General features: G+C 46.0%; 1 protein-coding gene across 1 annotated transcript; it reads left to right on the top strand.

Moving 5' to 3' along the window:
• Positions 1-662: 662 nt before the first annotated feature.
• Positions 663-12,176, top strand: LOC310829815 (keratin, type I cytoskeletal 19-like). Its single transcript, XM_083708791.1, has 8 exons — positions 663-1,464; positions 6,075-6,157; positions 6,437-6,593; positions 7,285-7,446; positions 7,926-8,051; positions 8,395-8,615; positions 10,065-10,087; positions 11,787-12,176. Exons 1-8 carry the CDS (start codon positions 901-903, stop codon positions 11,921-11,923), a joined length of 1,473 nt encoding a protein of 490 aa, XP_083564917.1. The 5' UTR covers positions 663-900; the 3' UTR covers positions 11,924-12,176.
• Positions 12,177-14,791: the final 2,615 nt, after the last annotated feature.

Genomic DNA, 14,791 nt, shown 5'->3' with positions numbered 1-14,791 from the left:
TCAAATATCTCAAGGGCTGTCACATGGAAGAGGGAACAAGCTTATTTTCTCCTGCTCTGGAGGGTAGAACATGAACCAATGGCTTAAAGTTGCAAGAAAGGAGATTCCGACTGAACATCAGGAAGAACTTTCTGATGGTAGGAGCTGTTTGACAGTGGAAAGGTCTCTTTTGTTAGGTCTCTCCTTCCTTGGAGGTTTTTAAGCAGAGCATGAATGATCATTTGTCATGGATGCATCAGCTGAGCTTCCTGCATTGCAGGGGGTTGGGGTCCCTTGGGGTCCCTCCCAACTCTATGATTCCACAATCCTGACAGCAATTAAGACAGGAAGGAAGCAAAGTAAATGAATCGTGAATTGCTTGTTAAATGTTCTAGGGAGGGAAAAGGGGGTTAAGTGAAAGGCATACCTGGAAGAAGAAGCTGAGTGCATCTGTGGCTATTATGCTTGATTATAATAAATTAATCCCGATATGAGATGAGGCCAGGCTTGGCTGCAGACAGTGCTCCCCCCCCCCCCGGTTAAATGTATAAAAAAAGAAGAAGGGAAATGTGATCTGCACACTTGACACTGGCTAAAAATAACAGTGATGCACCCTGAATGAAATCTCCTTTGTTTAACTGGGTTTTTAAGAAGCCACCCCCCACACACACAGAGAGAGAGAGAGAAGGGGGGGCAGCCCATCAAGGGACAAGTGGTTGCATTTCAAAGACAGCACATCATCTTCACGGAGCCTCACCTTTGAGGGTGTGGTTTCAGCAGGGTGTATTCTGCTGTGGGACAGAACACGCCCCGTGAGGAGTATAAAAGGGAACTGGCTGACACTGCCAAGGCCAGCTTTTTCCATGCTCAGCCAAGCCGAGTAACAGTCTCACAGCTGAACTTCCATTCATTGCTGCCACAATGTCTTTCTATCAGAGCTCCTCTTCCTCCTATGGTGGTGGCCTGGGTGCTGGCGGGGGCTCCAGCCGCATCTCCTCCGGACGCTTTGGCTCGTCCAGCATCCATGGTGGAGGCGGCGGCCGTGTGTCTTCCTCCTCCGTTAGGCTTGTCTCTTCCGGAGTAGGAGGTGGTTATGGATGTGGGGTAGGAGGAGGTTTAGGAGGCGGCTATGGCAGTGCCTTGGTTTCTGGTGGTGGTCTTGGCTACGGCGGTGGCTTTGGTGCTGGAGGAGGCTATGGAAGTTGCTTTGGTGCTGGAGGTGGAGGCGGCTATGGCTTTGGGGACTTTTTGGCCGGGGGTGGCGGCGGCGGCGGCGATGGAGGCCTCCTGAGTGGGAACGAGAAGATTACCATGCAGAACCTGAACGACCGCCTGGCCAACTACCTGGACAAGGTGCGTGCTCTGGAGGAAGCCAACACAGAGCTGGAGGTGAAGATCCGAGAATGGCACATGAAGCAGGCTCCCACCAGCCCATCCAGGGACTACAGCCACTATTTCAAGATCATTGAGGACCTCCGTGACAAGGTAAGATCATTCATAGAATTGTAGAGTTGCAAGGGACCCTGAGGCTCCTCTAGTTTACCCTTGTGCAGTGCAGGAATCTTAGCTAAAGCATCCATGGCAGCGGGCCACCCAACCTCTGCTTAATAAAAGCCTCAAGGAAGGAGAGTCCACAGCCTCACGAGGAGGATATGCCAGTGATGAGAGATGGCTTTCTGAAGCTTCCATCTTCTAATACTTTGTTGCTGTAGAAAATGGCAAATTTAATCATGATGTATCAGATATCATCATCATTCCTATGATGCTTACAACCCATCATTTGGCAGGAATCTATGGCACAATTCCTGATTTGGATTGTGGAAGTAATTGTTTTTATTATGCTAAATCAACAACAACAACAACAACAACAACAACAACAACAACAACAACAACAACAACAAAACTGATAAATGCAACTGATTTGAAAAAAATGAAGTTAAGGGGCATCACAAAAATAGCAAGACATGATTAAAAGTGTTTAGGACCAAGCCCAGACTAATTCAATTAGGCTGTGTGTGAGACAGAAAAGCAAACAGCGACTAGTCATTCACTCTGATGTGCATAGCTTTGCTGCAATAAACTCCTGAAGTTTCTAACTTTGGTACTGAACCAGAAGATAAGTCATGGAGAAAACTTCACTTCTGTGTTAAGAAAAGCTTCACCACCTTAATTTCTGACTATGAGACTAATGTTAAAAGCACAGGAGTAGAGACTGTTATGGTACTGGCCAATCTAATCAATGAATTTACCATTGTAACCTGGGATTTACCCATCACCCTATCTGCATCGTAGGCTCTGGGTGTGTTTCATGCCATGCCTTGGGTTGGCTTAAGCCCTCAGACCTGCAAGTCTTTTGTCTTTGATTCCGAATAGTGCAGAGGGTGGTTGTGGTTACACAGCAATGAAGGAAAGGAACTGTGTACAAGTCCCAAGGCACTCAGCTACTGCCCCATAAAATCCGAGGGACTGGGTAATAGAAATGTATGGCTGTTTGGCACTTGTTTGAGTGCAGCCTTATTGCTAAGTGACAAACCAATCACTTAATGAATGGCTCCCACTGAGAAACATTGCGTTTAAGGGGAAATGAAGACTGACACATTTGCTCTGTGATGCCTCACTCACACATGCAAGTAAACATGGGATGTTGCAGTCATCAGTGGATGAGCATGCACAAGCGAGCAACTGACCCTAAGTTTCTAGTCTGTGCCCACCATTGCTCCTTGGAGCTAATAAACTAATAACTTGCTTGCATTATTCACTTCACTAGGTCTTTATTAGTAATAAACTAAAGGAATGGGACGCGGGTGGCGCTGTGGGTAAAAGCCTCAGCGCCTAGGGCTTGCCGATTGAAAGGTCGGCAGTTTGAATCCCCGCAGCGGGGTGCGCTCCCGTTGCTCGGTCCCAGCGCCTGCCAACCTAGCAGTTCGAAAGCACCCTCGGGTGCAAGTAGATAAATAGGGACCGCTTTCTAGCGGGAAGGTAAACGGCGTTTCCGTGTGCAGCTCTGGCTTGCCAGAGCAGCGATGTCACGCTGGTCACGTGACCCGGAAGTGTCTTTGGACAGCGCTGGCCCCTGGCCTCTTGAGTGAGATGGGCGCACAACCCCAGAGTCTGGCAAGACTGGCCAGTACGGGCAGGGGTACCTTTACCTTTACCTTTTTAAAGGAATGGCCCATGATGGGGAAACCAGGGACGCTCTATTTAGTCCTGGGATGGGGAACTTGTGGCGGTTGAGATGTTGCTGGGCTCCAGCTTCCATCAACCCCAGTCAGCATGGTCAGGGATGGTGGAAGCTGTAATTCAAGAGCAGGAGCTGAGCTATCCCTGTTTTAGGTGAGCTATTCCTGCTTTAGGATGTCATTGGAAGGAAGGTCTCCCTTCTGCCATTCACTTTTGTCCAAATGTTGTGGGACTCCATTCTCCATCACTCCCAGCCAGCATGGCCCAATGGAAACAGCAGCTGAAGGACCACAGAATCCTCACCCCCAATTCAGATCACTGATATTTCCTTTTGTGGTATCTATTCAAACATGTCCCAAACTGGAAACCTTCCCACGCATATATCAAATACTGGTGCTCTTGACTGTGTCACCCACCACTTCTTATCACTGAGAAATGGTGTCTCTGCTGTCCTCCATCATTTTCCTATGAAACTCCATTAAGACCAATACAACCCTCTCCAATATTAGAAGAGGGCAGGGCACCTTGCCTATAGGGCTTCACTGTGCACTCATTTCTTATTCCTACCTCATTCATCCTCACCAACAATCCCGTGGAGCAGATCGTTTTGTTTCCCTTTAGATGAGCTAAGATTAATATACCGAGGGCATCAAATCCAGCAAAACAGACATTGTCCCACTGAAGTCAGTGGAACTTAATTGCACATTAAATGCCCAGCCTGGGAACAGCTAATGTGGTGCCCTCCAGATGTTGTGGTCTGCTTCTATCAGCTACAGTCGCCATGGCTAATGGTCAGGGTGGTGAAAGTTATAATCTACAACATCTGGAGTCCCTATTGATTTGAAGGGGCACGGGATACTTTTGTTAGATCTTGAAGTCCAGACTGGCTGAGCAGAGTCTGAACTCAGTTCTTCCAGGTCCAGATCCAATGGACCAGATCCACTGGATCACAGCCATAATTAACTTTGCATTTATGAAAGATGTGGCAGTGTACCTTTTACAGCAATATATAAATCCATTTTTTGAAAAAAGTTTGCATTTCATATAACTACATTTCAGAAGGAACAGCTTCTAAACGCTGCTCTTGCATCACTTAAGGTAGAATTCCATGTCATCCTAGACTATTTCAAAGAGTCCTTGGGGAGTCATTGCCCCCCCCATGCCAGAAGCTAGAAACCTATTCTAAGGGCTGCACATTCTCCATGCCCTTAGATATATGGCTGGAAATCATAATAATTTTATTTTTAATGAAATATTAAGAGGTCTGCCAGTCAATTATGCTGCATTATAAATTAACTGCACCTAAACTTATTCAGTCAAGGGCTCACCTGTACAGGAATGGGTCTGCTACTTTAATTTGGATGGCTCATTTTCTACTTAAATACATAAAACTGCCCTTGGATGTTTGCCAAGAAAAGGATGGAAGACAACTGTTTGGGTAGAACATCCTTTATTGCAAAGGTTGGAACAGAGCCTCAGTTGGGTCCCAGACTATAATTCTTTGAGGGGAAAAACATAATGTAGAACAAAAGTCCCAATTAGTGCCATTGCCTTCCGTTAAGAGTTTGGGTGTAATCCTTGACGCCTCCCTTTCCATGGAGGCGCAAGTTACAGCAACAGCCAAGGTGACATTTTTCCACCTTCGCCGCATCAAGCAGTTGGTCCCTTACCTTTCCCGCCCCGACCTGGCCACAGTGATCCATGCGACGGTCATCTCCAGGCTCCATTACTACTGTAATTCGCTCTATGTGGGGCTGCCCTTGAAGCTGTCCCAGAAACTCCAGCAGGTACAGAATGCTGCAGCGAGGCTCCTCACGGGGTCTCTGCCATGGGAGCATATTCACCCAGTGCTTTTCAAGCTGCACTGGCTCCCGGTGGAGTACAGGGTCAGATTTAAGGTGCTGATTTTGACCTTTAAAGCCCTTCACGGCCTAGGACCCTCGTACCTACGGGACCGCCTCTCCTGGTATGCCCCACGGAGAGCCTCAAGGTCCATAAATAACAACACCCTAGTGGTCCCAGGCCCTAAGGAAGCTAGATTGGCTTCAACCAGAGCCAGGGCCTTTTCAACTCTGGCTCCGGCCTGGTGGAACGCTCTGTCTCATGAGACCAGGGCCCTGCAGGATCTGATTTCTTTCCGCAGGGCCTGTAAGACAGAGTTGTTCCGCCTGGCCTTTGGCTTGGAGCCAATTTGATTCCCTCCCTCTCTTTTCCCCCCCTTTCTTTTCCTTCTCCTCCTGCGATGAGGCTACATTTTAATATTTTAATGTTCCATTATTTTAATGTTGTATTTTATTTTTGTTTTTAAGTTGTAATCATTCATCTTGTTTTTATTATTGCTTGTAAGCCGCTCTGAGCCCGGCCTTGGCTGGGGAGGGCAGGGTATAAATAAAAAATTATTATTATTATTATTATTATTATTATTATTATTATTATTATTATAAAAGAAGGAACAGATCACACCATGCCAGATGGGAGGATGCTAAGACTTGCCAGGAAAGAAATTAGGTTAACTAGTTTCTCCTTAGAAAAATCCTAGGCTGCTGAAGAAGTTTGTATGAATTAATTTCAAATTTATTCATCTAGAACAGCCTTCCCCAAGCTGGTGATCTCCAGATGTGGTTGGACTACAACTCCCTTCATGCTTGACCATTGGCCAAGCTGACCGGGGCTGATGGAAGTTGGAGTCCAACAACATCTGAAGGGCACCATGTTGACTAATGTTAGTCTAAAATATCTACTGCCCTCTAGATGCAAATTCACAATCACGAATGTTGATGTCATGACCTGTACAGATTACCCACAAATTAAGTCCCTGACAATTTTCCATTTGAGCAACCATTGCATCCTCAGATAATGAAAAATGTTTGCTAACATTCATGGGCCCTCCTCTCTTCTCTGTCCCTTTGGTATAGATCCATCATGCCACAGTTGACAATTCAAGGATTGTCTTGGAGATTGACAATGCCAGGCTGGCTGCTGATGACTTCAGACTGAAGTAAGTTTCTTCTCTATTCTATTTTTTCCACTATTCGAGGTGTCTCACTGGGGGAATGGAAGTGAGAGAGGAATGAAGGAAAAAGGAAAGGAAGTGAGGGACAGAAAGTTTGGTGGAGGGTGTATTTAAAATATCAGCTGAAAGAAAACCAGAAGGGAAGGGAAGAGAGGGAGGAAGACCTCAAGAAATACATCTCAAGAAATACAGGTGGCAGGCTTTATTGGAGAATGTTTATCACCCATTGCTGACTTTTTCCTTTTTCTTTTTTGAAACCGGCAGATATGAGAATGAGCTGCACCTCCGCCAGAGTGTTGAGGCTGACATCAATGGTCTGCGCAGAGTCCTGGATGAGCTGACTCTGTCCAAATCTGATCTGGAGATGCAGATCGAAGGGTTGAAGGAAGAACTGGCTTACCTCAACAAGAACCATGAGGAGGTTAGTGAAGGAAAAAGAAAAGGGCAGGGAAACTTCAGCCAACTTTACAATTCAGTTTGGGGGCATCCATTTAGAGGTGTTGGGTCTGCCTTTCGATGTGAGCGTCATACACAAAAGTTGCATGAATTACATAAAACAATAATCCCTACAGAAGTTCATAAAGAGGAGTGCACATGTGGCAAAGCAGGGGCTCACCAACGGCAACCCACTCCCCCAAAATTATGAAACTTACCATATGAGCTGACCATTCCTGACAAAGCTACTGGCAAGAGAGCACAGAGTGCCTCTTTCAAAATGGCACCAGAATGCATCTTGGGGTGCAGTATCAATGTTGTGGATCAGAGGGAGGGGTTGCAACAAGCTTACAATCCCTCGCCCACCTTCTCTCTTGCACACATGGCAGGTTACTCCTTCCCTAGAAAACTCCTTCCCTGAACAGCAAATACAAAGGGCCACAATTACTTTCCCCCTTCAGGAAGCAAGAAAGCCAGGCCTTCTTGACCAATAGAAACAATGGTTGGGTACCAAGCTTAGCAGAAATGTGCGCAGCCCTGTTGCATGTTGCCGTTTGCCGTTGATCGCATGAAGGCCATTCCACACATCATGACATATTGCAGAATGCTGAAAGGTGCAACACATTGCCTACTAGGGGAATCCTCACCTATGTCCTCTCCATTCTTGCCCTACCAAGCTCATGAAAGAGTACAACACTCAACTGACAGGAACCGTCAACGTCGAGATGGATGCCGCGCCTGGAATCGACCTCACCAAAGCTCTGACCGAGATGAGAGAGCAGTACGAACAACTGGCGGACAAGAATCGCAGAGATGCGGAAGCCTGGTTCTTCTCCAAGGTAGGGTCTTCTCTCCTAGGGACTGGGGTCGCTTTACCGAAAGCATATTGCCTAGTTCAACAGATCACTTTAAGGGTCTTGAGCCCCTCCAAAGAATCTTAGGAACTGTAGTTTAATGAGGACTCTGCTAAAAACCCTTCCAGGGCCCCCCTCTAAAAAAAGGAGAATGTGTATTAACACAGTTCCACTCTGCAGGCCCAGATGTTGCTCTCATCATCTCTGACCATTGGCGATGTTGGCTGAGGATGATGGGAGTTGGATTCCATCAACATTTAGCGGGCCACTGGTTCCTCATCCCTACTATACTTCCTTAACTGGGATGAAGTCCCATTCAACACAGTGTGACATTCATAGGATTGCACTGTCGGTCTGCAGTGTGGGTATGCTCTGAGTGGCGTCTGTATTACTTATAGCATGATTTCTTGTCTTTTCATTGTGAAGATTTCCAGCATGAAACTTTTTCACCTTCCTTCTTTCAGACTGACGAACTGAACCGCGAAGTCGCCACCCATACGGAGCAGATACAGAGCGGCAAGAGCGAGGTTTCGGAACTGAGGCGCACGATACAGAGCCTGGAGATTGAGTTGCAGTCACAGCTTAGCATGGTATGTGGCAACTTCCTTGAATGTAGTTGATTGTCCGACAAAGTTGATTGACAGACGAACTGCCACGCTGGGGTCACTCCAATGGCATAGCTAGTTGGCATATTTTGCCTATCCAACATGGCCAACCAGACGTCTTAATGGCACAGACATTCCCAAAGGAAGTAGGTAGTGAGAGCTACCTTCACCATTATTTCCTGCAAGTATCAGTAATCGGCGATACTCAAACTTTCATGAGATCTCGAAACACCCACAGATAGAGAGTTGGTCATCAGCATTCTGACAGAGGTTTGCGGTTTGCAGTGTTTGTAGATTTCTGGATCTTCTGCTTTTTCTCCCTCATTAGAAAGCTGGCTTGGAAACCAGCTTGGCAGAGACAGAAGGACGGTATTGCGCTCAGCTGGCCCAAATCCAGAACCAGATCTCTGGTGTGGAAGAGCACTTGGCCGAGTTGAGGAACGACATGGAGCGCCAGAACCAAGAATACAAGATGCTCATGGACATCAAGACACGGTTGGAACAGGAGATCGCCACCTACCGCAACCTGTTGGAGGGCCAGGACTCCAAGTACGTAACTGGGCAATCAGAATAAGCCACCAAAGGGGAGAGATCTCCCAAAGGCTTCATCATATGTGATGTTTTTAGGTGTGCATCTAAAACAGTGTTTAAGGTCCCCCCCCCATACAAATGTAAAGCATGATTATGAGAAAGTAATGCTTGAAATCAAGTGTATCTTATAGATGTTCTCTTAGAGAGCCAGTGGCAACTTTGGGAGTATCCAGTTAGTGACAGATCAGATTTCTTTTTAATAATAATAATAATTTTTATTTAGACCCCGCCCTCCCCAGCCAAGGCTGGGTTCAGGGCGACTAACAAGCAATAATAAAAACAAGTTGAATGAATACAACTTAAAAACAAATTTAAAATACAACATTAAAATATTGAAACATTAAAATGTAGCCTCATTGCAGGAGGAGAAAGGAAAAGAAAAAAGAAAGAGGGGGAGGGAATCAAATTGGCTCCAAGCCAAAGGCCAGGCGATGCATAAAAATGGCCCTGATTTTATTGGCCCGCCTGCTGAGATTGATGTCAATTTCATTTTTAGAATGGGAAGAGGTGTGCAAATTCTAGGTCATCCCTAAGACATTGAAAAATGGCGTGCCTGCTTTTCAGACCTGTTTTCTGTTTCTGCTGCTTACTCCGTGGACAGTGGGGCCTGCCCCCGTGTCTGTTATTCTAAAGGTGTAGGTTGCCTATTTCTATCAATAGCAATACTAGAAGTGACACCCATTGCATCATAAGAACTCAAGCCCTGGTGGAGCAGGCAAATGGCCCATCTAATCCAGCAACTTGTTTGCACTGTGGCCAATCAGATGCCTGTGGGAAGCCTGCGAGCAAAAAGAGCCAAGCATAAGAACCCTCTTCTCTCCTGTGGCTTCCAGCAAGTGGTGCTCAGAAGCATGACAGTCTCCAACCATGGAGGCAGACCATGGATAGCAGCTGTCAATAGCCTCTCCTCTGCGAATTTGTCTATTGCTCCATCACTTCTCTGTCCAGTGGGAGGGTTAAGGATAAACCTTATTTTACCTCACTGAAAACAATGACCATAAAAAGTTTTCAGCTTTGTCTGACTTTAGATTTACTTTGGGGATGTGATGTCCCGTGATATCTCAACACCGAGAGTGGGTATTTTCAGCTCTTCCTGTCCTGATGTCTCTGCTGTGACCTTGCTGATGTCTTCTTTCCCAGGGAATAGTTTCATAATTTGGGAAAGGACAATATTGTGCATTACGATTCAGTTAGTATTCTCTGTTAACTACCCACATTATAATAATTTCATTATTCCATGGGGTCAGCAATCCCAATGGCCAGCCATATCAGAAGGTGCCCTACTATATCTCAAAGCATCTTTTGTCCTGCTGTTTCTGACACATCTGGGGACAGAGATTCCCCAGGGCAACTACTGTTGCTCGTAATCATCTACTAATTGCCCTTTCTTTTCCTCCTTCTTGACAGGATGACGGGATGGTCAAAGGAAGGTAAGGATTCCCACTGCCATATAAAATATATTTGTGAAGTGAGCCCGGGTGGGTTCTTTTGCTGCAAAAGATGATTTGCAATGCTGGCCTTTGTTTCTGGAAGGCTAATGATACTACACGCCCCAAGGGTGAGCTGTAGAACCATAGTCAGATATATGCATTGTATATAGAAGATCACAGGTTCAAATGTTCAGCCTCCAGTTAAAGCAGGAGCAGCCAAAATAGTGCCCTCAAGATGTTGTTGGACTACAATTCCCATCAGTCCCAGCCTATGGTCAGGAATGGTGGGAGTTGTAGTCCAGCAACATCTGAAGGGTGCCATGTTGTCTACCCTTGAGTGAAAGGATCTCAAGGTTTGGGGTGGGAAATATCTCTGGCTGAGATAGTGGATGATTTCTTATCAGTCCATGTGAGCAGCATTGGTTTGGTCTAAGGCAGAGATGAGGAACCAGTGACCCGCCAGATGTTGCTGGACTACAACTCCCATCATCCTTTGCCATTGACCCTCCTGGTTGAGGCTGATTTGTGCTGAAGTCCAACAACCTTTGGAGAGCCACAATTTCCCCACCCTAGTTCTGGAGCAAAACTGCACAACATGTTAAGCATGGGCGCTGCTATCAAATATGTATGTCAGTACACTGACAGGGGAATGGGGACTGAATTTTCCACCCCAGTTCTGCAGTCACAGCAAAAATTACCTTCCACCCAAGCTGCATTTTGCTTTAGAAGGAAATCTTGCATTGGCATGCTATGCAGTTTGTCTCAAAGTTGTAAGGCTTGTTTCTCCCAAAAGCTTCTCTATACAGTAACTAGAGACCTTTCAAGCACACAGATGCACATCATTTCCCCTTAAAACTTTGTTAGGCACTTGCAACTGGGTAAAACTCTCATTTCTTGAGACTGAGAGTTCTAGGTTACACAAGCAAAAAACCAGCAGTCCGTACTCCTTCACCCTCCCATTCTCTCGGCCCCTAACTACACTGTCAGAGTCATTCGAGTTATTCTAAAAGGGATGGGGAATCTGTGGCCCTCTGGGCATCACTGGACTCCAACTCCCACCATTCCCAATCATTGGTCATGCTGGCTTGGACTGGTGGGAGTTGGAGTCCAACAGCATCTGGAAGGCACAAGGTTGAGGAATGCTGGTATACACAATCTTGGAAGCAAAAAACTGAAGAAGATCTGGGAGGTCATCTAAACCACATTCACACTATACATTTAAAGCACTATGACACCACTTTAACGCATCATGGCTCCCGATCCCAAGAATTCTGGGAGCTGTAGTTTGTTCAGGGTCCTGAGAGTCATTAGGAGACGTCCTATTCCCCATTTGCAGAGTAGTTTCACAGCCAGTCCCTCCTTACAGGGATCCACCAGCTGAGCTATCCAGGTATCCAGGCTGACATAGCCAGACATTTCCTCTTGGTTTGAAGATTTTGGGGTTGTGGGGGATATAAGAAAAACCTGCAATCCTATACATACTTACCTGGGAGTTAGTTCTATTGAACGTAGTGGGCTTTACTTCCAAGTAGACATGCATAGGGTAGACAACCAGAGAAGGAAGATTACTGTCTGACTTAAAATGGTCACCATGGCACGCTGTTTATGGAATTAGAAACCAGTGAGGATTTGAGGTTGTATGAAACACAGGAGTCTCACGATGTCCTTCATTAATACGTTCTTCCACTCTTTCTCTCAGGATCCCATGGTGGAGGTAGCATCAGCTACCACAGTAGCAGCAGCGGTGGCGGCAGCGGCAGTGGTGGTGGCAGCGGCGGCTATGGCAGCAGCACCACCATCACAACCAGCAAAAAGCACTCCACCAGCAACTTCTGAATCTCCTGAGGAACGACGCTCCGGTTCCAAAAGCTGTGCTCACCTATGGGGAGAAACCTGCCCGTAGGACGCCCACAGCTCACTGCGAGAAACGCATGCACCCCTCCTGGCTTTACTCAAGTGTGCCTCGGCTTGGCCACTTTCTTAATGGCATCCCCTCACCAGCTTTGCCTTCCTCGTCATCATCACGACAGATGCACGTTTTTGTAACGCTCTCAATAAAGAGGTCGCCTCAAGCTCTTTTTGCAAATAATCACGTGTCGGGTTGTTTATTGGGTAGCTCCATGAGGTAACTGGGTTTTGCAGTTTGGGCCAGCCGCCTCTGCTGACATCATCCACACACACACACACACACACACACACACCGCAAAAAAAGGATGGAGGGGAAGTTACTTATTATTTTATTGCATTTATATCCCACCTTTTCCTCCAAGGAGATCAAGTTGGCGTACATGGTTCTCTCCTTCCTCAATTAATCCCACAACAACCCTGTGAGGCAGGTTAGGCTAAGAGGCAGTGACAGTGACAAGCTTCAAGGGCCAGTGGGGATTTGAACTCTCAGCCTTCTAGGTCCAAGTCCAGCACTCTAGCTACTACAGCACACTGGGTCCCACCCAACTCCCCCTTTCATACTGAAATTTGAACCCCAAGAAATTCAACGCCTGGCATTCATGGAACACAAACAGCATATTTCCTACAGCTGAACTGACTTTGATGCCCCCTTCAATCTTCTTCATTGACCTAGGATCTGTTGTAATAACCATTTGAGGTTTTTTAATAACCCCCTGATTAAATCAGATTTAATAGATGGTTTATTGAAGCAGGGGGATGTTTTGTACTGTAATGGCCACCTTCCCTCCAGGGAAATCTTTCTAGAGATGGGTGGAGCCAAAAGTGAGTGGCCTGCCATCTCTTCTCCCCCTCTTTCTGCCAATCCCTTCTCTCTTCCCCCTGCCATTTCCTCTTGCCCCATGAGATGCTGGGGGAAGGGACAGATTAATCTTGCCCCAGAAGCATGAACTGATCATTTCCAGAAGGTCCTTCCCATCCACTCCATGTTTTCACTATTGCCAATGGTCTGAAATTAAAATTTTAAGTGCCTCACCCCCTTTCAATTGCTCTATCCATGTTGGGTCCCCTGCCCAACTCTCCTCTTGTCTCTATGGGGCTCCCACCACTGCATGAAATGTGGCTTAGGGCTGCACATTCCCCACCCCTGTCTCAAAGAGGGGGCAGTGGAAGTAAGCCAACTCTACTTCTTGGCCGTAATCCTAGAATCCAGTTTATAAAATACAACTCCCGCTGTAAAGCAGGTGACGGGTGCTCTTATTTGCTTTATGAAAAGCAAAGAAAACAGCACATAAAAATCTTGGAGGAAAACAAGGTCTATAAAATGGGAAAGTCAGTTTGAACAATGGGGTGTGTCAGAGAACCTTGCACAGGACAGCAGCTTTTTCATTGTCATGCCTCTGTGTAATTCTGAATCACAGCAATGGCTGTGCCACATGGATTATTATTATTATTATTATTATTATTATTATTATTATTATTATTATTATTCTCCAGACTAGTTGAAAAGCCAGAGCAGCATAAAGGCTGTCTACCAAATACAGTCGTACCTTGGAAGCCGAATGCCTTGGCACTTGAACGTTTCGGCTCCCAAATGCCACAAACCTGGAATTGAATGTTCTGGTTTGCGAACGTTCTTTTGGAACCCGAACGTCCACCGCAGCTTCTGCAGCTTCCGATTGGCTGCAGGAGCTTCCCGCAGCCAATCGGAAGCCGCGCCTTGGTTTCCAAACATTCCGTTCATCTTCCAAGGTACCACTGTACCTGCGCCTAATTATAATAAATGATTGGTGCAATTCTACCACAGCACTTAGGTGGCAGTGTTGGATGCTGAAGCTGAAGGACAACATCATTCCAAACCCTGGTCCTAGTCTGACACTAAGCACTACACCGCACTGTCTCTCAAATGTGGGCACGCACAATATTTGTTTTCTTGGTTGATTTATGCTGCCTTGGAATCGTTGCTGATGGAAGAGTCCCCAAGAAACCAACAGTATAACAAATAATCGAAAGATAACAAATATGCAAAACTAGGTTTTGAGTGTGGAGCGATGATGGCAATGCTTCACTTTTAGACACAACCCAGGTAAGGCCCAATTCAAGGAGTTAATAGCAGCTGACTGCTCAGATAAAACAAATGAAAATGACAAGCTCCAGATATGAACTGAAATAAGGGATTGCATCCTTCAAGCTTTTATAAGGACATTATTACAAAATCTTAATGATTCAGGTATGTTGATGGAAGCTCGGCGCATTCTCAGGTATTAAATATGAGTGTTGGCAAGCTAATAAAAAAATAATAGTATGTTATCCAGTCTGCATTCCAGCAGGCAGGTAAGACTAAACAAGGGGCTTTCAGCGGCTCATCATTATCACTTGTAAAAATTACCCGCATCAGCTCAGCTGCTATTCCTGAGTCAGCACACACGACCCAATGCATATCGCCCTTTATGGGGAATGTCATAAAAAATCACTTTACTGATCTAAATTATACAGCCATCAATTCAAATGAGACATAATAGCAGGAGGGACAACAAATGAAAGTCGAGGACAAGAGAGTCGAGGGGGAAAGGAGCATATTCTCTCAAGGTGTCTTAAGAGGAAGACAACTAACAATGAAAACATGGAGCTGATGTCGGTAGAAGAAAATTGAGACCTCTTTTGGAGAACGACAACAATGGAGTTGAAGAGCAAAGCGTGCGGGCAGAACCTAAACACAATGGATGGCAAATTATGGGTGAATTCCTGTTGCTTCCCTGAACCAAGATATAGTTGCCTTTCTTTGTATGAAAATGTGGT

Source organism: Podarcis gaigeae, assembly GCF_964106915.1.
Source record: "Podarcis gaigeae genome assembly, chromosome: 13".
Classification (NCBI taxonomy): Eukaryota; Metazoa; Chordata; class Lepidosauria; order Squamata; family Lacertidae; genus Podarcis; species Podarcis gaigeae.
The sequence above is the reverse complement of the archived record's forward strand: the minus strand, read 5'-3'. Positions and strand labels throughout refer to the sequence as shown.